The sequence below is a fragment of the Alexandromys fortis genome, unplaced genomic scaffold (assembly GCF_014885135.2).
Source record: "Alexandromys fortis isolate MF-2015 unplaced genomic scaffold, M_Fortis_MF-2015_v1.1 scaffold_7, whole genome shotgun sequence".
NCBI classification, from domain to species: Eukaryota; Metazoa; Chordata; class Mammalia; order Rodentia; family Cricetidae; genus Alexandromys; species Alexandromys fortis.
The window spans coordinates 5613837-5641439 of record NW_026067920.1 but is presented as its reverse complement, the minus strand read 5'-3'; the positions used below and the strand labels follow the sequence as shown (position 1 = coordinate 5641439).

Genomic DNA, 27603 nt, shown 5'->3' with positions numbered 1-27603 from the left:
TTATTTATACAGTATCCTGCCTATAGGCCAGAATAGGCCCTTAACTGCTGAGCCATCTCTCCAGCCCCCCATCTTTATTTTTCTTAAAGAGTTTAAATCATGAAAAAGAAGGAGAATAACTGTACAGTGATCCAAACACTAATGCATGTTGACAGCATGTGTCCTCTTTGATACGATGTAATAAAAATTACACTTTGTGTTCTCAAAAAACAAACAAAACAAAACAAAAAAATGCCAGGTAGTAGTGGCTCATGCCTTTAATCCCAGCACTGGGAAGGGGGAGGCAGGTGGATCTCTGTGAGTTTGAGGCCAGCCTGGTGTACAGAGACAGTTCCAGGCCAGGCTCCATAGCTACTGAGAAACCCCTGTCTTGAAAAGTGAAAAACAACAACAACAAAATCAAAACAAAACTATATATATATATACACACACACACATATATATATATACATACATATATATATATATTCACTTAGGTTAAAATTGAGTTCATAATCCTCCTGCCTCAATCTCCGGACTGAGACTATAACTGAGTAACACAGCACCTCCTGAAGGTGACTGTTGATATTACTGATGGGCTCTTTCACTTCTACACCCACAGTCTACAATATACCTGCACTCTTAAAATCACCCCCCAAACACCAACATTGTCACAAACTGGAGAATCCTAAAATGACATGAGGATCAAATGGGATCCTCAAACAGAAAAGTTATTCAGTACAGTAATCTGAATAAAGTATGGACTAGGGTTAATAATCATTTATCGATACTGCCTTTTAACTACTAAAAACATAGTATATTACCTTAAGATCTGAATTAATAACCTTGTCTTGCTGCTGTGACCAATGCCTGGCACAGACAACTTAAAGAAGGAAGGAAGGAATGAGTGCTTATTTCCTTCCTTAGTGGGAAGGGAAAGTGTGGCAGGAAAAGTGGAGGTGGCTGCTCAAACTGAATCCAGTCAAGAAGCAGTGAATGCTAAGTGCTTGTACTCAGTTCTGCACATTCTCCTTTTCATTAAGATGTGGACTCTACGGGGCGGGGCGGGGCGGTGGTGGCACACGCCTTTAATCCCAGCACTCAGGAGGCAGAGGCAGGCGGATCAGACGAGCTTGGTCTACAGAGCTAGTTCCAGGACAGGCTCCAAAACCACAGAGAAACCCTGTCTCAAAAAACAAAACAAAACAACAACAAAAAAAAGATGTGGACTCTATCCCAAGAATGGTAGTAACCACAAGTAGAGGGGGTTTCCTGCTTCAATTAATATAATTTAGATAACGCTTCATGGATATGCCCATATTTGTTTCCATGGTGATTCTAAATCCCATAAAATTAACTATCAAAATTATCTTTCTTAGTTACTTTACTATTGCTGTGAGATACCACAATCAAGGCAACATATATGGAAGAGAGTTTATTGTGGCTTACAGCTTCAGAGGGTGAGCCCATAACCATAATGGCTGAACACTGTAAACATAATAAATAAATAAATCTGAAAAAGAAAAAAAAAGAAAAAGGGTTTGGTTCCCAGGGAGGCAGAAGCAGGAGGGATCTCTGTGAGTTTGAGGCCAGCCTGGTCTACAGAATGTGTTCCAGGACAGCCAGAGATACCCTGTCTGTTCCAGGACAGCCAGAGATACCCTGTCTCAAAAAACAAAACAAAAAACAAAACAAAACAAGTCCCTCTCCACATCTCAAGCTCAAACAGAAAACAACCAATTTAAGATAAATTATAATCCCTCTACATTGTTGGTAGCAATGAAAACTGGACTGAGACATTATCTCAAAAATCATAAAAGAAAAATTAACAAACATGTAAGCAAAGTGGGAAAATTCAGTCACAGAAGACTACATATGGTAAATACCTACTTATGTACACTAGAAGCAAATTTAGAACTTAAAAGATACTAGTTGACAGGAGACCAAAGGAGCTGGTTATAAGATTACTTTAGAAGTGGGTACTGCCGGGCGGCCATAGTGGCACATGTCTTTAATACCAGCATTTGGGAGGCAGAGACAGGCTGATGTCAGTGAGTTCGAGACCAGCCTGGTCTACAGAGTGAGTACCAGGACAGCCATGGCTGTTACACAGAGAAACCCTGTCTTGAAAAACCAAAATATAAATGAATAAATAGAAATTAAAAATGTAAATTGCAGGAGGACAAGGGAGCCAGTGAAAGACTCAGCAACTAAAGGCTCTTTCCCTAAAGCTTACAACATGAGTTCAATCTCCAAGACTCACATGGTAAAAAAACTTATCCTCTGACCCCACACATGCACTACAGCATGCTACTGCACCCCTTCCAATTAAAAAATAAAACAAAAGCCAGGTGATGGTGGCGCACACCTTTAATCCCAGCACTCAGGAGGCAGAAGCAGGCAGATCTCTGAGTTCAAGGCCAGTCTGGTGTACAAAGTGAGTTACAGAAAAACTGTCTCCTCGTCTCAAAAATCCAATAAAAATAAAAAAAGAGAACAAAAACAGAGAGAGTAAATTTTCTATTAAACAGAAATATTCAAGTTTTTTTTCTTTTTAATCAATGAGTGGGAGTGGGGATTGTGACGACTTTAATGCCAACACTGGAGAAACAGAGGCAGGAGGATCTCTGAGTTTGAGGCCAGTCTAGACTACAGAGCTAGTTACAGAACAAGGACAGCTAGGGCTACACAGAGAAACCCTGTCTCGAAAAACAACAACAACAAAAATCATGAATTCTTTAAGAATTTAAACTGGGTGCGATGACACATACCTGTTATTCTAGTACGTGAGCAGAGGCAAAAGATCAGGAGTTCAAGGCTACCCCGTACATATAGCAGGATCAAGGATGCCCTGGAATACACGAAAACTGCCTCAAACAAAAAACAAGTAAGCAAAGAGCTGGGCCAGTTTTCTCATGCCTTTAATTCCAGTACTCAGGATGCTAAGGCAGGAGGATTTCTGTGTTTTAGGTCAGCCTGATCTACACATACAAGTTCAAAGTCAGCCAAGACTACCTAGAACCTGTTTTAACAAATAAACTCTGCTTAGATTAGAGACATGGAAGGTACCAGTCTAAATGAATCTGACAGGACAGACTCCTTATGAAACAGCCACTCAACTACTTCTTTCCCCCTCCAAAGATACTTCGCATCAGCCTCCCCTACTACTATAGTTTGTCTGAAATGTCCCCAGCACTTTTCTATATTGGAACACTAGCCCAACCAAGGGCAAGTTCTAAGAGGCTATGGAAATCTTGGGAAATCGGGTCTTACTTGGGTCTGGAGAGGTCTACATGGAGAGTTCCCGGACAGTCACAACTACAAAGTGAGACCCTCACAAAAGATGGGCAGGGCTGGGGGTGGGAGGAATGCGAACAAAAAGTCCTGGAATGAAGATGTGCCTAGGCGCACAGAGCTCTGTGAGTTTGAGGCCAGCCTAATCTACAGAGCAAGTTCTAGGACAGCTCAGGCTACACAGAAACCCTATCCTAAAAAAGAAGCTGTGCCTGCAGACCAACTGAAGTCCAAGTTTCTACTGTGAAAAGACCAGAAAATTACAGGCCCAGAGGCTTAGCTTGTGCTAGCTTCAGACCCCAGAGATGACCCACATGCTCTGCGTGTCAGATATCAGGTCCTGACCTCATCGAGAACCAGAAGATTAGAGTGGAAGGAAAGAGCACAAGCCCTGAAACCCAACTACTCAGCCTCCACAGGGCCTCAGCAGAACTCCTGTGCCGCAACTCCTCAGGTAAGCGTGCAGACCAGTTCCTATCCTTACTCTTGTATCCTATTTCTTTCTCCATTCACCCCTCCCCAACTGGACACAACAAACAACAAAAGAAAACCCAACCTGGTAAAAATGATAACCAGATAACCCATTAAGAGTATATCACCCAAAATAAGACAACTAAACCTTTTCTTAATAAACCCCAACAATTTGGGGGCTGGAAACATGACTCGGCCATTAAGAGTGCTTACTGTTCTTGCAACAGTCCCTGATTGGGTACCCACTACCCACGTGTGGCCCTAGTTCCAGTGGACTTGACAGCCTCTTTTGGCCTCCAATGGCTTCTACACAAGTGGTATACACTTCCTTAAGCTAACACACACATAAATAGTAAGTGAGTCGTATAAAAATCTTCACAGGTGTGGTGGCGCATGCCTTTAATCAAAGCATTCTGGAGGCAGAGGCAGGTGGCTATCTATGAGTTCTAGGCCAACCAGGACTACATAAAAAAGACCTTGTCTCAAAAAAACAAACAAACAAAAAGAAGTATCATACCTTTTTTCTTTAGCAGATCTCCAGGGAACTCTGCACATACAGGTTCTTTGTTGGATTGCATCAGGAGGACATCCTGCAACAAGAAAACCCAACAGTCAATGGCTGATGCAGAGGTACCTGAGTTCACAGACGTCAGTTATTACTTCAGAGCTCAGTGTGACTCCAGGAAAACTGCCAACAGTCACAGGCATTGAGATAGAAAGGAAAGCTCAAATTCAGGTTAGTAAGTAAAATGTATTACTTCTCTAGAATTTGAACTTGAAACAGAGAAAAACAAAAGCTTATTAATGCTTGCTTTTTTTGTTTGTTTGTTTTAGATTTTGGAGGTAGGGGGTCACCATTTAACCCAGGTCAGACTCAAATAGCTATAATCCTCCTGCCTCAGCCTCTAGAGTGGTGGGACCGCAGCTATGTGTCAGCTCCTGAGTGCCTTCTGAAAATAAGAAATAAAATGAGGGTACAGGTGCACTTGGTGCAGGTACAGGACAGAAGCATGGGTGGCAGAGGGAAGGCCAGTGCCCGCCCCTTTCCTCCTTCCAAGGGTTCTCTGTGCTCCTTTGCTCAGGCATGCAGCTCACAAGGCAGCTCTGAAAAGTTAACTTTAATGAGGGGGTTGGAGAGAACAATGACAAGAAGAGGAGGAGCCAGCCAGATCTCAGGAACTGCAGCTATAAGACACTGGCAAACTGGTTAAAATTGGGAGGTTAGGTCAGGCAGAGGTGGCGGAGGTCTTTAATCCCAGCACTCAAGAGGCAGAGGCAGGCGGATCTCTTTGAGTTCGAGGCCAGCCTGGTCTACAAGAGCTAGTAGCTAGCTCCAGGACAGGCACCAAAAGCTACAGAGAAACCCTGTCTTGAAAAACAAACAAACAAACTGGGAGGTTAATGGCTGAATTGTGACTTTGAATGCCAGCTCTGCAGAGGCACAGAAACCTCTAAGTTCAAAGCCAGTATGGTCTACATAGCAAGTTCTAGGCCAGCAAGACAATATTGTCAAACCTCGTCAAAAAAAACAAAAAAACCCTCAATCGAATAAATTGAGGCTTCAAACTTTTGTTCTACCTTTTCATTTTATGTAAATCAAATTACTTTAAAATTTAAAAAGACTTTTTGATTTAAAAATGTATTTTCTTTTTATACATGAGTGCCTATTTGCCTGCATGCAGTGCCCTTGGAGGCCACAGAAGGCATCGGATCTCCCAGAACTGAAAACAAGTTACAAGCTGCCTTGGGGGGTGCTGGAAATTGAACTAGGGACCTCTAAAAAACAACCAGTACTAAGAGTGGTTAGAACCACTGAGAAAACTTCAGTCCCGTTTTTGTTCATGTTTAATTTATTTTATGTGCATGAATGTTTTGCTTGAACAAATGTACATGTGTGCCTGGTACCTGCAGAGGTCAGAAGAGGGTGTCGGATTCCCTGGAACTGCAGTTAAAGATGGTTGTAACCACATGGGTACTGCAAATCAAACCCAGACTCAAAGACAACAAAGCATATGATATGCACTGTGACACACACCTTTAATCTCAGCACTCAGGATGCAGAGGCAGGCAAATCTCTGTAGACCAGGCTGGCCTGGTCTACACAAAGAAACACTGTCTTGAAAAAATAAAGATCTCCTGAGTAAATTGGGAGCGTGGGAATCATGGGAGAGGGCAGAAGGGGAGGAGAGAGGAAGGGAGCAGAGAATAATATATAGCTCAATAAAAAAAAGAAAAAGGAAGGCTAAAAGAAAGAAGGATAGAGGAAGGAAAGAAGGAAGGAAGGAAGGAAGGAAGGAAGGAAGGAAGGAAGGAAGGAAGGAAGGAAGGAAGGAAGGAAGGAAGGAAGAAAAAAAGGAACAAAGGAAGGAAATAAAGAAAGCAAGCAAGAATACCCCCTGGATGTGGCTCTGGTGGCCCGTATTTGTAATCTCAGCTCTGTAGAGGCTGAGGTGGAAGAAGCGCAGATGTTAAGAGTCCAGTCTCTGGGCTACAGAGTTGAGACTTTTTCTGGGAAAGACAAATAGTGCTGGAGACGCACTGGTTGGTACAGTGCCTAACTGGCCCTGATTTCAAGTGCCAACACTCTAATGAAAGAAAAGATTTATCACCAGATGGACCTTCTAGTTTCTTAATGGACCTTCTAGTTTCTTACACCTTTATAGGGAGAGAGGAACTTTTACAGAAGTTTTCCTCTGTATCTCAATTCAGAAAAACTGCAGCTTTGAGGCACCGATTATGAAGTCACAGAAAGCTTTCACACCTCGGCAACATGCTTTACATACTGCTCTGCTGCATGAGATCAGAGCCACAGCAAACTAGGGACAACAGAGCCCTGCAGACCCAAGAACAGCTTATCAACATCAATTCTGCTTCTACCTTTATAAAAACATTTCTCCATTGTGTATGTACGCACCCATGGATTTGCATGTGTACAGGTAGAGGCCAGATGTTGGTCTTTGATGGTATTCCTCACAAGCCATCCACCTCAATTTTCTTCCTTTCCTTTATTATTATTGTGTGTGTGATGGGAGGGAGGGCATGTGCCTCTGTGCACACCTGAAGGTCTGAGGACAATTTTGTGGAGTTGGTTCTCTCACATCTTTCTATGGGTTCTGGGTATCAAACTCAGGTCTTCTGGCTTGTACATTAAACACTTTATCTTCAGAGTCATCTCAACCAGCCCTCACCTTTTTTGAGGCAGTCTCTCAGTGATAAGGATCGGTTAGGCTGGTCAGTGAGAGCCCCAGAGACCCTCCAGATTACAAGTGTGCCATAAGCTTTGGCTTCTTATGAGTGTTGGGGATGAAACTCAGGTCCTCATGCTTACATAGCAAGCAAGCATTTATGGATGGAGATATCTCTCCGCTGCCCGGAGTTTCCACTTTTAAGTCACTGAAATTTTATTTCCAACAAGAAATCCTTTTATATGCTGGGCAGGGGGCACATGTCTCTAATACCAGCACTGTGAGAGAGAGACAGGCGAACCTTGGCGTTGAGGCCAGCCTGGTCTGTAGAGTTCCAGGACAGGCAAGGCTACACAGAGAAACCATCCCTCAAAAAACTCCAAATAAATGAATAAATAAAGCAAAAATTACAAGAAAGAAAAGTAAAAGAAAGATCATGGTACTGGACAGATAGTTCAGTGGTCAAGAGCATTTGTTGCTCTTGCAGAGGACCTGGGTTCGGCTCCCAGCACCCAAATGATGGCTCACAACTATCATTTAACTCCAGTTTCAAGATGTGAAGCCCTCTTCTGCCCTCCACAGGTACCAGGCAGACACATCGTGTACATACATACACACAGCCAAAATATTCATACACATAAATTTAAAAAAAAATCTGTGCAATGGCTTCTTTAGGCCTCATGGACTTTCCCTCATCTACTGCACAAAGACAAGGCAACTGACAAAAGCTCGGAGCAGGAAAGGTGGTCTTCCTCAAGGAAGAGCACACCAACCGGCTGTCCAGTGTCAGCCCTGAAAACACACATACAAGTAACATTATACAGACTTAGCAGGCTATATTTAGGAACATAAATGTATTTACATATATGCATGCAAACACTTAATGTAAAAAGTAAGCATCATAAATTTGAAGGAGAGTGATGGGGAACCTCCTTCAGCCAACGGCCTTTGAGAGGCTGGGGCAGATTATCTGAGTCACATCTCCCCATCTGATGCGTTCTGCTTCAGGAGAGAAGAGAGGGTATATAGAAGAATGAAGAGGTAGGAAAGGGAAGGAAAACATGTTAGATTATAATCTCAAAACAATAATTTTTAAAAAAAATTCTTTTCCAATAATGAAGTATTCTCAACAAAGAAACAAAATTACTAGTTCAAAATTTTGTACCTTGGGGCTGGAGAGATGGCTCAGCAGTTAAGAGCACTGCCTGCTCTTCCAAAGGTCCTGAGTTCAATTCCCAGCAACCACATGGTGGCTCACAACCATCTGTAATAAGATCTGGTGCCCTCTTCTGGCCTATAGACAGAATACTGAGAATACTGTATACGTAATAAATAAATAAATCTTTAAAAAAAAAGTCTTGAAAAAAAAAATTTTGTACCTTCTGACACAACTCTAAAGCAACAAAGAATTTTTTGTTAGTTTACACTCAAGTGTTTCTAATTTACATTCTCATGTTTCTTCTGACACCAGGTGTCATCTAGCCCAGGTTGGCCTGGTTTTGCTGTGTACCTGAAGCTCCTCTTGAGCTCCTGGATTATTATTCCTCTCCCTCTATAATGTTGGGATTACAGACATGGATCATCATGCCTGGGAAACTGAACTCAGGGTGATGTATGTACTGTCTAAAGGATTCAAAGAAAGCCGGGCAGTGGTGGCGCACGCCTTTAATCCCAGCACTTGGGAGGCAGAGGCAGACGGATCTCTGTGAGTTCGAGGCCAGCCTAGTCTACAAGAGCTAGTTCCAGGACAGGAACTAAAAGCTATGGAGAAACCCTGTCTTAAAAAAAAAAAAAAAAAAAAAAAAAAAAAAAAAGTTAGCTTTTGAGAGGAATGGTAGAATTAAAGATATGCACTACAAGTCCCAGTTGGGTTGTTTCTTTTTCGAGACAGGGTTTTTCTGTGTAACAATCCTAGCTGTCCTGAACTAGCTCTTGTAGACCAGGCTGGTCTCGAACACACAGAGATCCACCTGCCTCTGCCTCCCGAGTGCTGGGATTAAAGATGTGAACCACCAGGCTGTGTTTTGTTCTTAATTCAGTTCAAAAATTCTCTATGTACGGTGGCTCACACCTTTAATCCCAGCACTTGGGAGGCAGGGCAGAATGATCTCTGTGAGTTCAAGGCCAAGCCTGGTCTACAGAGCAAGCTCCAGAATATCCAGCACTACATAGAGACCCTGTCTCAAAAAGTAAAACAAAGAATCCTCTTTGTACAAGGCAAGCTATTTATAAATTATATATTGAAAGTATGTTCTCTTAATTTATCTGGTTTGTTTGTTTTTGCTTTTTTCAAGTTAGGGTCTTACTATCTAGCTCTGACATGATATTCACTATGTAGTCCAGGCTGTTCTTTAACAGATAGCAATTTTCCTCCCTCATCCTCTCAAATAATGAGACTACCACAAAGCCTGGCTACAGCTCTCAACTATGTGGTAGTCTGCCAGTCTATTAAGGGTTATTACAGGGGCTAGAGAGATGGCTTAGTGGTTAAGAGTTAAAGCTGCTCTTTGAGAAGACAGGGGTTCAATTCCCAGCACCCACATGACAGCTCATACCTGTCTGTAACTCCAGTTTCAGGGGATCTGGTATGATACCTTCACACCAATGCACATAAAATAAGATTGACTAAATTATCTTTAAAAAGGGTTATTACTTTGAGGATGTCTGGTTCCATAAGCCTGAATGCTGTGTAAACAGCATGTTTCTTTGTCTCAGAGGGCTGCAGTGTTCAGACTGCCATGACCTGAGAATGCTTAGCAACTACTAGCTACCCTATGCTGCCCAATGAATCTGACTGTGTCCAGCAGGTTCACTTCTGTTGGATAGCCATCCAAATGCTTGAAAGCTCTTCTCAAATCTCCTAAGAGATTTAGGGGGAAAAAAAACAAGAATAAAACCAAAATAATCCTGACTTTTCTTTCATAAGTTTCTTAAGTCATACACACAACAACCTAGCTTCCAACAGTATGTTTTCAGGTTCTGCCACCCACGTGAATTCTTGTCCATGAGAGCATTAGTGCACATGACATGGAGGGAAGCGTGCAACCCTACTGTAGCCTGACCAGAGAAACAGAGCATAATTCTTCTTGATCCAGATAAGACAGTTCTGTCAATCAGACGATTCGATGACATGTCTTTTCTTGGCAGCAATACTTTTTTTCAAGACAGGGTTTCTCTGTGTATCAGCCTTGGCTGCCATGGAACTCACTCTGTAGACCAGGCTGGCCTCAAACTCACTGAGATCTGCCTGCCTCTGTTTCCCACGTGCTGGGATCAAAGGTGTGAGCCATCACTGCCCAGCTCTTAGCAGCAATTCTATAGATCCCAATTCTATGTTTTGTTTACTGTTGTGCTGAAGACCAAACCCAGGAGGGCTACATGCTCTTCCACTGAGACCATTAAGCTAATAATACTAAGTGACCTGCTCAAACTGCAGGTGTTTTGTGTTTGATTTTGCAACACTCGGGGATGCAACGGCACCTCCTGCATGCTAGCCAGTGAAGGGCTCAGCCATTGAACTGAACCTCCAGCCTGAAACTGTTAAGTCTGTTTTCTTAAAGTATCTCTTTTGGAATGATGGACACAGTCAACCTTGGCTACATGAGGAGTTAAAGGACCAGCCTGGGCTACAAAAAGGAATTTGCCTCAACAAAGAGACAAACCAAGAAGCTGGGACATACAGAAGTACAGAAATTGATTAAATATATGAACAGTGTGGTGATTTGAATGAGACTGGCCCCCAGCAAAAGCTTGTTCCTTAATTGGCAGAAATTTGGGAAGGATTAGGAGGTAGGTGTGGCCTTGTGGAGGAGGTGTGCCACTAAGGCATAGGTTTTGAGGTTTCAAAAGCCCATATAATTCTCAGTTATCCCTCTGCCCCTTGCTTGTGGATCAGATATAAGCTCTCAGCTACTGCTCCAGCACTAGGCCTGCCTGCCTGGCTGCTGCCATGCTACCTGCCAAAATGCCCACAGACTCACCCTATGAAGTAACCAAGACCCCAACTAAACACTTTCTTTTAAAGTTGCCTGGATTGCTGAGTGGTAGTGGAGCACGCCTTTAATCCCAGCACTCAGGAGGCAGAGGCAGGCAGATCTCTGTGAGTTCAAGGCAGCCTAGTCTACAAGAGCTAGTTCCAGGACAGGCTCCAAAGCTACAGAGAAACTCTGTCTCAAAAACAAACAAACAAAAAAAAATTAAAAAAAAATAAAATTGCCTTAATCATGGTGTCTCTTCATTGCAGTAGTAAACTAAGACAAGGGATATTGAAATCAATAACACCGTTCCAATGTACTGAATGACATGAGAATTCTACTTCCCTCAAATGAATTAATCTGCAAGTATCTACAACTTCAGCTAAGTATTATTTCAAAGCCATTTAGGCAAGACTACATAGTAAGACTCTAGCTCAAAAGTTTAAGTGTATGTGTGAGTGTATGCATGCCATGTCTGGTACCCAAAGAGTCCAGAAGACAGCATATGAGCCCCCTAGAACTATAATTACATAAGAAGAAAAGTACAGGCATGGTACTGCACTCTTCTAGTCCTGATACTCAGGAAGTTGAGGCAGGAGGATTATCTTGTATTTAAAGGGCAGGCTGAGCTATAGAATAAAGACCTTGTCACAAAAACAAAACCATACAAGCTAAAATTAAAAAAAGAACTGGTTCAGCACTGAGGAGGCAGAGGCAGACAGATCTCTGAATTTGAGGACAGTCTGGACTCCAGAGTTGAGTTCCAGGACAGTCAGGGATACAGAGAAACCTTGTCTCAAAAACATAAACAGCTAGGCAGTGATGGCGTGGTGAACACCTTTAATCTCGGCACTTGAGAGGCTAGGACAGAGGCAGGCAAATCTCAATGAGTTTGAATTTCTGATCCTCCATCCTCCACCTCAAGAGTGCTGGACTCAAAGGCACTGCTGTGGGATAATGCCCTTGTACACTGCAAAGATTTGTCACTCTTATTAGTTTAATAACACACTGATTGGCCAATAGCCAGACCGGAAGTGTAGGCAGGGCGACCAGACTAGTATTCTGGAAAGAGAAAAGGCAGAGGCGCAATCACCACTCAGACACAGAGGAAGCAAAATGAGAATGCCTCACTGAGAAAAGGTACCAAACCACATGGCTAAACATAGACAAGAATAATTTAAGTTATAAGAGCTAGTTAATAATAATCCTGAGTGCCGGGCGGTGGTGGCACAAGCCTTTAATCCCAGCACTTGGGAGGCAGAGGCAGGCGGATCTCTGTGAGTTCGAGGCCAGCCTGGTCTACAAGAGCTAGTTCCAGGACAGGAACCAAAAGCTACGGAGAAACCCCATCTCGAAAATAAAAAAAAATAATAATAATAATAATAATCCTGAGCTAATAGGCTAAACAGTTTATAATTAACGTAAGGTTCTTTCTGTGTGTTTCTTTGGGTATAATGGCTCTGGGACCAGGCAGGACAGAAACTTCCATCTACAACTTACTTACTATACAACTTACTCCTCTCTTTTTCCTGTGCCCAGCCTGACCTTTAAACTCACTGTGTAATCCAGACTAGTTTCCAACTCAGGACAATCCTCGTATCACAATGTCCCAAATATTAAAATCTTTCTCTGCGTCTGTGCGTGTGTTGTTAGTTGTGTAGTGTGTGTACATGTATGTGTGCTTACCCATGCCTGCGTATATAGAAGCTAGAGGTTTATGTCAGGTGTCTTCTATCTCCACCTTATTTTTTTTGCAATGGTCTTTCTGTTTGGTTTATTTTTGAGACAGGATCTCACTTTGTGACATTCGGTATCATGGAACTCACTATGTAAAATGGACTAGCTTTGAACTCACAGAGATCCACCTACCTCTGCCTCCTGGGATAATAGGCATGTGCCACCACAGCTGGGCAACGTTTATTTGGTCTTTTAGCACCCACAAGGCAGCTAACAACTGTCTGTAACTCCAAGATCTGACACCCTCACATAGACATACATGCACGAAAAACACCAATGCACATAAAACAAAATTAATAATTTTAAAAAAAGAAATGCACTTTTTTAGAGATTCAATAATTCCTACAATAGCGAGAGTAGTGAGAGCACAGCAGTGACTTACATCAAAAAAAAAAATCGCTGGGCGGTGGTGACTGGGCAGAAAAACCCTGTCTCAAAAAACAAAAAACAAACAAACAAACAATCAACAACAACAAACAACAACAACAACAAAAAATCCCTATTTTTTTAAACTGCTTCGAGACTAGGTCGAAGGCTACCTGTCAGCACCTGTAACTTATCATGAGCAGCACTGCTCTGCAGTGTTGTCTCCCACACGCAAACCTCTCTGCATCGAGACTCATTCTTACCTGACTGGGGCAGACCTTTTCTTTAGTAGCTGTGGAATGTTGGCATGGCTCTTCCTTTGCTCCCTCACAGGGGTCTCTGAAAACTTCGGCCTGGTCTCCTTGCTCTCTGAAGACCTTTGGCTCCATGCTCTTGGTTCTCTCTTCCCTATCCAAGATCTCAAAAGCCATAGGCCCTCTTGCTGTAGGGTCCACTAGTCCGCACCACCCAGTCTTGCCCCCATAATCCAAGGTCTCAAAGGTTTCTTCACAACAGCCTTCTGCATGAGTCCTCTGTAGCTCCAGGGGTGATGCCCTACTCTGACTTACATGAGCGCATGAGGCTCCAGGTTTTACATCGGGGATCATACTTGGCTGCTTCTCAGCATGAAGCTCTTTGGAGACACTTACTGGGAGTTCAGAGTATAATTCCTGTACCACAGCAGGCATGGAGGAATCAAGTAGAATTGGCTGAGTCTCTACTCCAGATGACAGCATTAGGGCAGTCGGAGATTACGAAGTCTTTTACATCAATGGCTTACCCTGACACAAACCAAAGGAAGGGATACAAGTTTAAAACCTTGACAGGTAAAAGAACTGTGTCAGTTCACAAAGGTTAAAATATGGAAAATAGCCAGGCAAATCCCAGCACTCAGGAGGCAGAGGCAGGAGGATAGACTTGGTCTACAAAGTGAGTTCTGGGACAGCCAGAACTGTTACACAGAGAAATCCTGTCTCAAAAAAAAAAAAGAAAAGAAAAAAAAAGAAAAACAAATTCAACTTCAAATGCCAGCATTCTTTTTTTTTAATATTTATTTATTTATTCATTATGTATACAATATTCTGTCTGTGTGTATGTCTGCAGGCCAGAAGAGGGCACCAGACCTCATTACAGATGGTTGTGAGCCACCATGTGGTTGCCGGGAATTGAACTCAGGACCTCTGGAAGAGCAGGCAATGCTCTTAACCTCTGAGCCATCTCTCCAGCCCCCAAATGCCAGCATTCTTGGATACCAAAATGTCTAATGAATTTGTAGAAAAACACACCTCTTAATCTTCAGCAGGCATGTCATTGACCTTAACTGAAACACTGCCTTGTGAATATTGTTTAAATGAGAAGCACATAATATAGCTTTGTGGTAGAGCACATACTCAGGTATATAAAGCCTGAGTTCAGCCCCAACGCCACCAAAACTAACCACTACCATTGGGTGTTGGGGCTCACACTTGTGATCCTATTATCCAGGAGGCTGAGATAGGATTGACAGAGCGCAAGAACAGCCTCAACTACAGAGTGAGTTCGAGGCTATCCTGGGCTAACATTGAGCCATCTCAAGAATAGTGGTGGGGGAAGGTGGGCTAGCAAAATGGCTAAGTGGTTAAAAGTGTATACTGTTCCTGCAGATGACATGAGTTGGGTTCCCACGTGAGTCTGCACCCATGCTTAACAGTTCAAAACTATCAGTACCTCAAGCTCCAGGGCAACTGAACCCCTCCAGCATCTTTAGGAAGCTACACTCATCTGCACAGATATATAAATACACATACTAAGTAACAGCCAGGTCTGGTGGCACATGCCCTCAATCCCCACTACTCAGGAGGCAGAGACAGGCTCGCTCTGTGAGTTTGAGGACAGACTGGTCTACAGAGTAAGTTGCATGCCAGGCTCCACAGAGAGACCCTTTCTCAAATAAATAAATAAAAAGATAATTCTTTCAAAGAAGTTTTTCCCCCCTTTGGTTTTTCAGGACTGGGTTTCTCAGCTTTGGAGCCTGTCCTGAAACTCGCTCTCTTCTGGCCTCAATTTTACATAGATCTACCTCCCTCTGCCTTTTGAATGCTGGGATTAAAGGCATGCACCACCACTGCCTGGCTCAAAGAATTTTTTTTAATTCAGGAAAAAAAAATTGAGCAAACACAGCAATGTACTTCTAAAACCAGTCCTGACACCAACTAGAAAATAAAGGTGCTTCTCTAGCTGATTTCAAGGCATGAACTTTACACACCTTGTTCACTGGTATATTCCAGAGTGGCACTTGACATCTAGCCACTCCTTAGGAAGGTTGTAGGGATTTGTTTGTTTACACTTATGTGCTGTGTGTGTACCGGTGCACAGGGAGGGTACAGGACAATTTTCAGTGTCATTCTCAGGAATACTATCCACCTCCTCTGAGACAGTCTCTCACTGGCCTAGAGCTCGCCAATTAGGCTAGACTGATAGCCAGCAAGCTATCAATCTTCATCTCTCCCTGTCCTGTTCAGGAATGACGCCTGGCTTTTTTTTCCCGCCTTACTTGTTTTATTTTGAGACAGGGTTTCACTGTGTAGTCCTGGCTGTCCTAGAACTCATTCTATAAACCAGGCTTGCTTCAAACTCACAGAGATCCACCTGCTTCTGTGTTGTGGGATATTTGTACACTGTGTAAAAGTATATTGCTGTGATTGATGTAATAAAAAGATGAACAGCCAATAGATAGGCAGGAGGCATAGATGGGACTTGTGGGCAGAGAGAGAGGAGGAATCTAGGCATGTGAGAGACATAAGGAGACATGGAGAAAGCAGGATGGGTAGGATGGGCAGTAAGTAACAAAACATTGAGAAAGAACATAGATAATTAGAAATGGGCTAACTTAAGGTATGAGAGCTAGTTAAACAAACCTAAACTAAGGCCAAGCTTTCACAATTAGTAAGTCTCCATGTTGTTATTTGGGAGCTGGCTGGTAGGACAGAGAAAGGCTCGGTACATCTCTGCCTCTACAGTGTTGCAATTAAAGGCACGGGATACCACCACCCAGGTGACATCTGGCATTTTTATATAGGTTCCAGGGATCAAACTCAGATCCTACTATCAATAAATTTTTGGTGAGTGAATATGCTGAAGGATATTGAAAATTTTAATATGTTTACCTTTCTTCTTTGAAGATAGATACTGGAAAATGCAATTCCACCCCTTTACATAGATTTACATTGAAATCTACCCAGAAAAGTACAAGTTCCTAACTAACACAACTCCTTTAGCAGAATCCTTTTTGATTTTTATTCAGCTGCTTGAGATTTCCAAGAGTTTTTATAGCAACCACCCATTTAATTCACAGAACAATCCCGTGAGCTAAACTGAGCCAGTATCACCTTCTTGTTATAGATCTTAACACCACACCCGAGGAGGTGGAAAATGACAAGCCTAATATGATATACTACAGAAGAAGAGGAGGGGACTCTCACTGTGCTGATGGTTCAATTTCTTGTACTGAATGCTAGAAACAGGCTATTTGCTGAAATATTTCACCTAAGTATTTTGCAGTACATGGATGAAAATATAGCTCAGTGGTAGAGCACTTGCCTGGCATGCATGAAGCCTTAAATTCAATGTGGGAGGAAGATAGGGAGAGCACAGAGAGGGGGTGAGACTAGAAGATGGGGAGAGCACAGAGGAGCTGGGACAGAGGAAGATAGGGAGAACATGGGGAGGAAGGGGGAGGGACATGGAGGAAGATAGGGAGAGCACAGAGAACACACACTGTGTCACATGCTAATTCTTCCTCCTCCTCCTCCTCCTCCTCCTCCTCCTCCTCCTCCTCCTCCTCCTCCTCCTCCTCCTCCTCCTCTTCTTCCTCTTCTTCTTCTTCTTCTTTTTTGGTTTATTGAGACATGGTTTATCTGTGTTACCTTGGATGTCTTGGAACTCACTCTATAGAGCAGGATGGCCTCGAATTCACAGAAGTCTGCCTGCCTCTACCTCTCAAGTGCTGGGATTAGCTAATTCTTTTTTTATTTGTTTTTGGGTTTTTTGTTTTGTTGTTTTTTAGATAGGGTTTCTCTGTGTATGTTTGGCTGTCCTGGAACTCCCTTTGTAGACCAGGTTGACCTCACACTCATTGAGATCCACCTGCCTCTGCCTCCCAAGTGCTGGGATTAAAAGCATCTGTCACCACTGCTCAGCCAATTTATTTCTTTTTATTTCATATGCATTGGTGTTTTGCCTGCATGTATATCTGCATGACAGCATCAGTTCCCCTGGAGCCGATGTTACAGACAGTTGTTAACTACCATGTAGGGGCTGAGAACTGAACCTGGGTTCTCTGGAAGAGCATCCAATGCTCTTCTTAATGACTGAGCCATTTCTCCTACTTCCTCTATGTTAATTCTTAATGTTTCTCCTAACCTAAACGAAAAAGAAATAGTTTAAGAAACTGTCCCCAATTTAAAGAGTAGAAACTATAGAAAGCAAACAGTTACCCAGCTAAATAGGCTGACCCAAAGTTAGAGATCCCACGTAAGATTCTTGATCTTGAATGTTAGGTTTAAAGGCATGGACCTGGTTTAAACTAAAAATTTTTAAACAAAGAGTTAAAAAGGTTTTCTGAGTGGGAGATGGTGTCATACGACTTTATCCCAGCACTCCAGAGGCAGAGGCAGGAGGATTTTTGTGAGTTCAAAGCCACCCTGGTCTACAAAGGGAGTTCCAGGACTGTCAGAGCTACACAGAGAAACCCTCTGTAAAAAAAATAAACAGAAAAACAACAAAAAAGGTTTTCTAAAATTCTTGGGCCAGGGACTAGAGCTATGGCTCAGTGGTTCAGAGCACGAGCTGCCTATTCAAGAGGTCTTGGGTTCAGTTCCCATCACTCACAAGGTGGCTTACTATCATCTGGAACACCAGTCCCAGGAGACCCAACACCCTCTTCTGGATTCCAAGGACACTGCACAGACGTAGGATAAGACAGAACAGGCAGGGGGACTGGAGAGATAGCTCAACAGTTAAGAACAGTGACTGCTCTTCCTGAGGACCCGGGTTCGATTCCCAGCACCCACATGGCAGCTCATGACTGTCTGAAAATGCAGTTCCACGAAATCTGACACCTTCACATCAATGAACATAAAGTTAAATAAATCATTAAAAAAAAGACAGAACAGGCAAAACATATAAAAATTAAACACTTAAGTAAAGAAAATGTAGGGAATATATGCTTTTGGATGGGAGTGGTTGCACACACCTTTAGTACTAACACTTGGGAGTCAGAGGAAGACAGAACTCTGTATGTGAGTTTGAGAACAGCCAGGTTTGTACAGCAAGCTCTAGGTCAGTCAGAGCCATATAGTGAAACCCTGTCTCAAAAGTAAATAAAAAAATAAAACCAAAATTGCCACCAGGTGGAGGTGGCGCACACCTTTAATCCTAGCACTCGGGAGGCAGAGGCGTGCAGATCTCTGTGAGACCAAGGCCAACCTGGTCTACAAGAGCTAGTTCCAGAACAGGCTCCAAAGCTACAGAGAAATCCTGTCTCAAAAAACCAGAATTGCCTAAACTGAGGGGGCTGGAAAGATGGATGATAAGCACTACCATCTGTACATCTGTAACTCCAGCTGCAGGGGATCTGACACCTTCTGGTCTCTGAGGGCACCTGAATGACTAGTGCTCATGAACTAATTCAGGGCCACACACACATAGACATTAGCTTTTTAAAAAATGAATAAAAATTGCCTAAATCATTAAGCACTATAGTAATCTTAGCACTCAGAGGAGGCTGAAGCTAGGAGAACTTAGGATTTAAGACCAGCCTACGACACTCAGGGAAAACTGGTTTCAAAAAACATACAAGGAAAAAAAAAAGCCGCCAGGCGATGGTGGCGCAGGCCTTTAATCCCAGCACTTGGGAGGCAGAGGCAGGCAGATCTCTGAGTTCGAGGCCAGCCTGGTCTACAAGAACTAGTTCCAGGACAGGCTCTAAAGCTACAGAGAAACCCCGTCTCGAAAAACCAAATAAATAAAAAATAAACAACTAAAAATAAAAAGTATCTTTAAAAAAAAGCAGTGCTGACACTAATTTATCACTTTTAGAGTTAGAATCTTTCTTCTCTAGCCACTGGATATTTCTGAAGGTACTTCATATTTTAGGTCATCTGTACATGAGGGAGTTAGCGGAAGTAAACTGGAATTGCTATCTGGTGCCAAAAAGAAATAGGAAATACTTCAATTTGAACTTTGTTTGGATTCCTCTTCCTAGTTATCACACTGCACACAAACTAGATAAGTACAGGAAAAAATACTGTAAAGATGGGTCACCAAGATGGCTCAGCAGTTAACCTGCTTGCTTTTCAATCTGCTGACCTGAATGCAATCCCTGAAACTCACAAACTGAAGGAGACCCAATCCCCCAAAAAGTTGTCCTCTAGCCTCTACACACCCATTGTGGTGAACACAGGCCCACATTCATACACCTCATACACACACATACACAAATATAAAAAAAGCAAGTGTATCTCATCTCCCTGTAGGAAGGAACACACCTGCAAGTGCAGCACCTGACCAAGAAGGACAGTGAGTGTGGTCAAACTGGGATCCACAGGCACTCTCCAGCTAAAGAAAACCAAGTTTACGGATGCACACAGACTTCTTGGTCTCCTCGTGTGCAAGACCTCGTTCTCCCTGCCCACCAGGGAGATATGAGTGTTCTCAAACACTAATCCATAACTCTCTTCCTAGTGTTTCATTTCCTCGATGACTTCACTTTTCCTTGAAGCCTCTCTGCTGAGGAAAACCCAGTTCTGTCTCCATAGCTCAGTGAAGTGCTTGCCTAACATGGAAGATCCTGGGTCGTAGGATGAAAATATGGTTCCACAGCTCAGACTGAGCACTGCTCCTCCACAGGGCCACAGTTAGGTTCCAAGCTACCACACTGAGCACATCACAACCTGCTCTAACTCAGCTCCAGGGGATCCAACTTTTCTGGCCTCTGAGGTTACCACAAGCATATACACAGATACCCACAAACACAAATAAATAATAAAAAATGGGGTGTGTCCAATCCCTAGCACTGAGAAAAAAATACAACAATAACACAAAAACAAACAAAAAACCCCAACAAACTCTTCCTTTGATCATAGTTACTTACTACTTGATTCAAAAAGCCCACCCTTAGGTATATACATAGCAAACATGTCAACAAAAACCTGGATACAAACATTCACAGTGGACAAAAAACAGAAAAAAATACAAATGACCATTGATAAGTAGATAAACAAAATATTGCCTAGCTATACAAGGGACTATTAAGTCAGAAAAAGGAACAAAGTACCAGGAGATTACATAATGGACAGACTTGCCAGGCGGTGGTGGCGCACGCCTTTAATCCCAGCAATTGGTAAGCAGAGGCAGGCGGATCTTTGTTTGAGGCCAGCCTGGTCTACAAGTGCTAGTTCCAGGACAGGGGCAAAAGCTACAGAGAAACCTTGTCTCAAAAAAAAAAAAAAAAAAAAATTGACAGACTTTGAAAAAGCTATGCTAAAAATGTAAGAAACCTGTCAGAAAAACCAGGAATTGTAAGACTCTATTTATATGAAAATCAAGCATAGGAAAATCTATAAAGTATTAGCAGTTGCTTAGGGATAAGAGTGCTGCCATCACAAAGTGACAGGGAATGCGCAGCTTCTTTCTGGAATAATACAATTGTTTTGGGACTGGAGAGATGATGGCTCAGTGGTTAAGGGCACTTTCTATTCTCACAAAGAACCTGAGTTCAGTTCGCAGCACCCATATGGTAAATCACAACCACCTTCCAAGGGAACCAGCACAATATAGAGAGGCAGAGACAAATGGATGAGTTTGAGGCTAATGTGGTCTACACAGAGAGTTCCAAGCTACGCAGGGGTACACAGTGAGACATGGTCTCCATTATAAACAGACAGACAGACAGATAAATAAGCAAGTAAAAGAAAAAGTTCTAAACTTAAGGCTGAAAAGATGGCTCAGTGGTTCAGAGCACTGTCTGCTCTTGCAAAGGACCCAGGTTTGGTTCTCAGTACCTACATAGCAGCTACCTTCTGCTAACTCTAGTTCCAGGTATCTAATGCTCTCTTCTGGTGCCTGTGGACATTGCAGGTAAAACACTCAAGCACACAACATCTTTTTAACTAAGCTACTGGGGAAGGATACCAGGTCATTATCTAGTTTAAGGTTTAAGTGAAAATTAACATATTAACTTAAGAATGACTGTTACTGGGCTGGACAGATGGCTTAATGGTTAAGAGTACTTGTTGCTCTTCCAGAGGACCTGGTTTGATTCCCAACACCCACATGTCAGCTCACAACTGTCTATAATTCTGGCTCTGGGAATGTGATGCCCCCTTCTGGTCTCTGCAGGTACCAAGAACACACAGTACACAGATATATACTTATTCAAGCAAAACACTCACATACATAAGTTTTAAAGCTGGGAGATGTAGCACACACCATTAATCCCAGTATTTGGGAGGCAGAGGCAGGTGGATCTCTGTGAGTTAGAGGCCAAACTGGTCAACAAAGTGAGTTCCAAGACAGTCAATGCTATACAAAGAAATGTTGTCTTGAAAAATTAGATAGATAGATAGATAGATAGATAGATAGATAGATAGATAGATAGATAAAAATGAAATTTAAAAATAAATCTTAGCCGGTGATGGTGGCGCATGCCTTTAATCCCAGCACTTGGGAGGCAGAGGCAGGCGTATCTCTGTGAGTTCGAGACCAGCCTGGTCTACAAGAGCTAGTTCCAGAACAGGCTCCAGAGAAACCTTGTCTCAAAAAACAAAAAGAAATAAATAAATCTTAAAAAAAATGACCCTCGCCATCTGTACAAATAAGTATTAGATTTTTTAGGGAACAGATTTATTTCAGTATTTGTAAGGTGACTAATGTTTGTACAAAGTATAAAGTAAAATATTTCCAATAAAAGATGAAGTTCCTAACACAAGCTTACTACCCCAATACCAGGGAAACACAAATTCCAGGTCAGCCAGGGCTACACAGTAGACTATACAAGGAGACCCTGTCTCAAACAAAAAACACAAGTTTGTTAAAGGGAAAAAAAGAAAGAAAGGAAGTAAGGAAGGGAGGAAGAGGTCAGGCACACGCCTTTAATTCTAGGAGGCAGAGAGGCAGGTGAATCTCTGAGTTTGAGGCCAGCCTGGTCTACAGAGTTCCAGGACAGCCAGGGTTACAAAGAAAAACACTGTCTCAAAAAAACAAAACAAAAAGATGAAAAAAAGATATTATAATAATTGAGCTCTTATCTGTTTCCAACGCAAAGCTCTGGAGGGAATAGTTCAATCTCTCCGGCAAGAGACTCCACTCATTAGCTGCACAGCCTGGAACATCTTCAGTGTGAATGAGCTTTCCTGGGCTTTTTTTTTCCATGCAAAAGGAACAAGCCAAAATAATCACAAGAAAAGCCCACTATGAAAAGGATAACTTCTCTTTTGTTTCAGCACACACACTACAACAGTTATCAACAGAAGTATAGGGCTCAAACTAATGCCTTCAGTAGGTACTCATGGGCATTTAAGGCAATTTAAGAACATTTTCCATACCAAAAAAAGAAAGCTTTTCTTCAGTGTGCCTTCAGGTAATCTGGAAGTGTGTGCCCTATCCCCCCCCCCCTCCAAAAAAAAAAAGATGGCAAAATCAGAACTGTCTCATTAGGATATTTTGCAATGCCAAAAATCCTACAGTGGCAACATTTCTAATCAATTAATTCAACTTTTCCCAAATAATAGTTTTGGATGTAAAACTTGACAGCAATAAAGCAAAAACACAGGAGGAAAAAAAAAAAACAAATCAAACAAATTATTCAAAGAAAGCAGAACAGAAAACTATGTGCCCCAATAATCCCTTCTCTTTAGTTCAAATGTAAAAGAAGCTATTAAGAACAGTGGGCACATAGCTGGATGTGATGGCGCACACCTTTAATCCCAGCATTTGGGAAGCATAGGCAGACAGATCTCTGTGAGTTTGGGGCCAGCCTGGTCTACAGAGGGAATTCCAGGGCTATAGAGAGAAAACCATCTCAGAAAATAAATAAATAAATAAATAAATAAATAAATAAATAAATAAATAGAGGAAAGAAGGATGGAAGTAAGGAACACTGGGCACTGTCATGCTTGTGGCAAGGAACACTACAAGAATGAGCAGGCCCTCAGAAGTTCCCAGCACCTCTTTCACCTTTTCCAAAGATTCAGATCCTGTAGCCAGTCCCTCTGTAAGAGACATTCAGACACCCATAGTCAGTTCTTCCATGAGAGAATTTGGAGAAGAGGCCTCTTCTTGAGGAACAGAAAAAGAAGAAACTTTAATGGCTCACACCTGAGGCCCCACACTTAGAAAGAGGCGGAGGCAAGAGGAGGGCTGAGAGTTCAAGGACAGACTTGGATAAATGGTGAGTGAGGCTATTAAGAACAGTGGGCACATAGCTGGATGTGATGGCGCACACCTTTAATCCTAGCATTTGGGAAGCAGAGGCAGACAGATCTCTGTGAGTTTGGGGCCAGCTAGAGCTCTACGGCTAGACCTGTCTCTAAATAAGATCTCAACGCAAACTGAAACATCAACAGTACAGGGAGCCTCTGAGGCCTCAGGCACTTCTGCCCTTTCCCTTTTAACTAACATGGGGGGGGGGCTCCATCTTTCAACAGAGGGCATAAAACTGAAAATGCCCTTATGTCTACTGACGAGACCACGTAGGAAAAGTTTTCATCTGCACCACTTCCCATACTGGGAAAGGCCAGTCTTATTTCTCTTAGGATCACCAGAGGCTGCAAAGGATATGTAGAGAAAAGGAAGCTTTTTTTTTTCCTGTCACAAAGGCAAGTGAAGGGAGTGGGAAAGCAGACCTAGAAAGATTTGGTGGACAAAAAAAGTCTGCCTTGTGACATTAAGCTTCCCTCCCTCTTAAGAATTTTACTGGAGAGACGGAGATAGGAGAATCAGAAGTTGGCTATATAGCAAATGGGACCAGTGTGAGCTACATGAGACCCTGTCTCAAAAGAAAACAAGGCACATGATGGAACATGCCTAAAACAGCAGCATTCTGGAGACAGAGACAGAAGAACTGTCAAGGGTCAGGGGTTGAAGGTCAGTCTAGGGTACACGCTGGGCTGCATTGAGACCTGATCTCAAATAATAATAATAATCTGTTTCCAAATATTAGTCACACATTTAAATCCCAGAACTCAGGAGGCAGAGACAGGTGGATCTTCTGAGTTTGAGGCCAGCCTAGTCTACAAAGAGAGTTCGAAGACAGTCAGGGCTGTTACTCAGAGAAACCCTGTTTTGAAAAACAACAAAATTTAATCTTTTTTTTTTCCTTCTGATTTTCACTAAGGCTCTCTTTCTTAACTTGGGGACTAGAGTACAGTAGGATCCAAAAGGAAAAGAGAGATCCTTTATCATAGGATTGTGGGAAAAGCCTTTCCGGTGGAAAGAGTGGGTGAAACATTAGTGATGGAGGATAGAGTCATGCAAACACCTGCTTCTTTGAGCATGACTTTACTTTCTTCACCAACCAATATTACAACTGACCAAAAGTTCACTGGGCACCTCATGCCAATTCAGAGAGAGAAAAAAAGTACCAGGTTAGAGGTGGGCTGCCACTGCCAGGCGAAGAGTCAAGGTCAAGATGGTAAGTGGGAGACACAAACTTGCAAATATCACACCCCAAAAGAGGAAGAGAAGCAGTAGAAGACCTAATAAAAACACAAAAAGCAAAGCTTCCTTGCTGGACGTGACTGAGGGGCGGCGAGAGAGGAGGACTCGCAGTAACTCAAATTCTGGGCCTTCCTCTCTTTATCTTGAGAAGGGGAAAAATGGAGAGAATACAAATCTTTTGTTTTGCTTTGTTTTTTTTTTTTTCCTTTTTTTGCAAAAAAGAAGGATACCTCTGTCACCTTTTAGGGAAGTTGAGAATCTACACTTGGAAGACGCTGCCAAAAGTGGGGGTCGTTTGGGGGATAATCCCTTAAATCCTTAGAATAAAGAATTTCCCTTTACCACCACAAACGGTCTCCCTTCGCGGACAAACAGACCTGACCCGAGGAAAGGCGTGTGCAGAAGAGGGGCGCTAGCCTCTCCAAGGAGAGAAGTTGGGGGGAGGGGGTCCCTGCAGATGGAAGTTGAAAAGGAGCCTCTTTCCCCTGGAGCCAGGATTCCGAGAAGCTGTTTTCTCCCAGTGACGTGGTGCCTGATCTACTCGATATCTGTGGGTGTTTCTGTCACGAACAACGCAGCCCTCAGCGCCCCGAGAGGCTGGGGGCCAGGACCCCCTTAGTCAGCACCGGCCGGGGGAGGACCCCCATGGCGTTGTGGGGCCGCCTGGGCCTCTTACCCTGTGGCCTGCTCCGCGGCCCGTGCTCATGCTGCCACCTTGGCCTCGGCTGCCTCGGTCCCCGCTGTCCCCGCCGACGCCAAATCTACCAGATCTTCTGGAGCCGAGGCCCGAGGGCGCTCCGGCCTCCACCGCTTCTACAGACCCCCCCCTCCCTACCGCACTTCCTCATCCGGGGCCACAGCCAGCCATGCGGACGGGTCTTGATCCCGCCCCCGCACGGCGCGCGCGCGCACTCCGGAGGGCCGCTCTTCCCAGCCCGTACCTCCGCCCTCTACTAGCCCCCGACACACTCAGCCCCGCCCCCACCGCACTGGCTCTTAAAGAGAAACACACTCAGCCTGGCGGGTGTTGCACACGCATTTAATCCCAGCCCTTGAAAGGCAGAGGCAGGAGGATCTCTGTGAGTTCGAGGCCAGCCTGGTGTACAGCGTGCGTTTCCAGGACAGGCTTCGAAGCTAAAGAGAAACCAAAACAACAACAACAAAAAAAGACACCCTTTGGCCCTGTTCCTGTCTCCAACTGTTACCAATTATGGCCAGATCCATTTCTGTGACAAGGACAACTGTCACCATCCTGGCAGATCATGAGACTTTTTTTGTTTTGTTTGTTTGTTTTTTTGTTTTGTTTTTCGAGACAGGATTTCTCTGTGGTTTTGGAGCCTGTCCTGGAACTAGCTCTTGTAGACCAGGCTGGTCTCGAACTCACAGAGATGCGCCTGCCTCTGCCTCCCAAGTGCTGGGATTAAAGGCGTGCGCCACCACCGCCCCGCTGATCATGAGACCTTTTAATAACTGCTTCAGTCAGTGGTTTAGGTCATGGAATTCTAATCACACTGGCTACTAAATCTAAATGATATACCAGGAAAGTAGTTGGTTACATGTCCTTTTTATTTCTTTGCCACTTAAGCATTGAAAGTACCACATTTCATCTCTTCCTTGTTGCCTGTCCCTTCCCATCTTCGCCTATCTTCTTCAGCACTGTATCACAGTACCTAAAGAAGTGTCCAGCAGGGGCTGGAGAGATGGCTCAGTGGTTAAGAGCATTGCCTGCTCTTCCAAAGGCCCTGAGTTCAATTCCCAGCAACCACATGGTGGCTCACAACCATCTGTAATGAGGTCTGGTGCTCTCTTCTGGCCTGCAGACAGACATACACACAGACAGAATATTGTATACATAATAAATAAATAAATAAATATTTTTAAAAAGTGTCCAGCAGAGATTAGAATGGGGAAAAAAGGTTTTGAGGATTAAATATCTCCATAGAATAATCAAGTTTGCCCCAAATCACAGACATGATTTAGAATTAGACACCTATAGTTCCTGGCAGGAGATGAAGGCTTTGGGGATAATTGTAATTAGCTTTTCTCTGAATAGGATATATGGAGGGAGCCTAGGCTCCTCCCTCTCCTGCAGTTAAAGGAGTGCCCCGCCAAGCCTAGGCCTGGTACACAAAGTGAGTTCCAGAACAGTCAGAACTACAGAGTGAGACTCTGACTCAAAGAACAAACAAAAGAGATCTGTGAGAGGCTGGATAAAAGTTCAGTGTTCAAACAACACAATTTCTGCTTTCCTAGTCGATTTCAGGTCAGTGCCTAGCAACCTTGCTTAGAGGCTCCCAACAGCCTGTAAGTCAAGTTCAGTTCGAGCAGGAGGCCCTGCTTCTGGCCTCCACACACAACTCAAACATCCCATACACACAAGCACATAATTAAAAAATAATTTTAAAAAACAGCTTTGAGTCAGAGAGTCCACATCTTGCCAGAAAGAGTGGTTTTTCTCAGCATTCGGGTTGAAAATACGTAAATTCGTATGTCAGCCCTACTATTTTTGGGCTGAATGAAATCATATGCAGTTCATATATGTATAAAGTTTGCATGTAAGCTACTGATTTTCTAATATATACTGAGGTAAAGAATAATTAACTAGTCAGACAGTGCTTGCTTGTACCTTTAATTAATACCAACACTCCAGGAGGCAGGCAGATCTTTGTGAGTTTCAGGCCAGCATGGTCTACAAATTCCAGAATAGACAGGACTGTTACACAGAGAAACTCTGCCTGGGGGGGGGGAGCCCCAAAAACAAACAAACAGAAAAGGATTAATTAACTAAAAATCCACTTTGAAACATTTTAAGGGGCTGGAGAGATGACTAAGCAGTTAAGATTGGTGCTCGTGCAGAGGACAGTGCTACAGGATAATGTTCTTGTAGCCGGAAAGATTTT

The 27603-nt window shown here is 43.2% G+C and overlaps 1 protein-coding gene across 6 annotated transcripts in view; it reads right to left on the bottom strand.

Annotated features, from left to right (window-relative positions):
- Positions 1–25586, bottom strand: part of Prr14l (proline rich 14 like) — a 75045-nt gene extending 49459 nt beyond the window's left edge. For 4 of the 6 annotated variants that reach the window (XR_007591410.1, XM_050140835.1, XM_050140838.1 and 1 more), the window contains exons 1-3: positions 25380–25586; positions 13270–13788; positions 4262–4334 (exon numbers count right to left, since the gene is read on the bottom strand). Coding sequence is in view for 5 of the 6 variants with exons in the window: in XM_050140835.1 (XP_049996792.1) it covers positions 4262–4334; positions 13270–13743 (547 nt within the window). In the remaining variant the exon portion in view is untranslated. The remainder of the gene's footprint in view (positions 1–4261; positions 4335–13269; positions 13789–25379) is intronic. The other 2 variants (XM_050140839.1, XM_050140840.1) reach the window with 2 other exon arrangements.
- Between the last annotated feature and the right edge of the window lie 2017 nt (positions 25587–27603).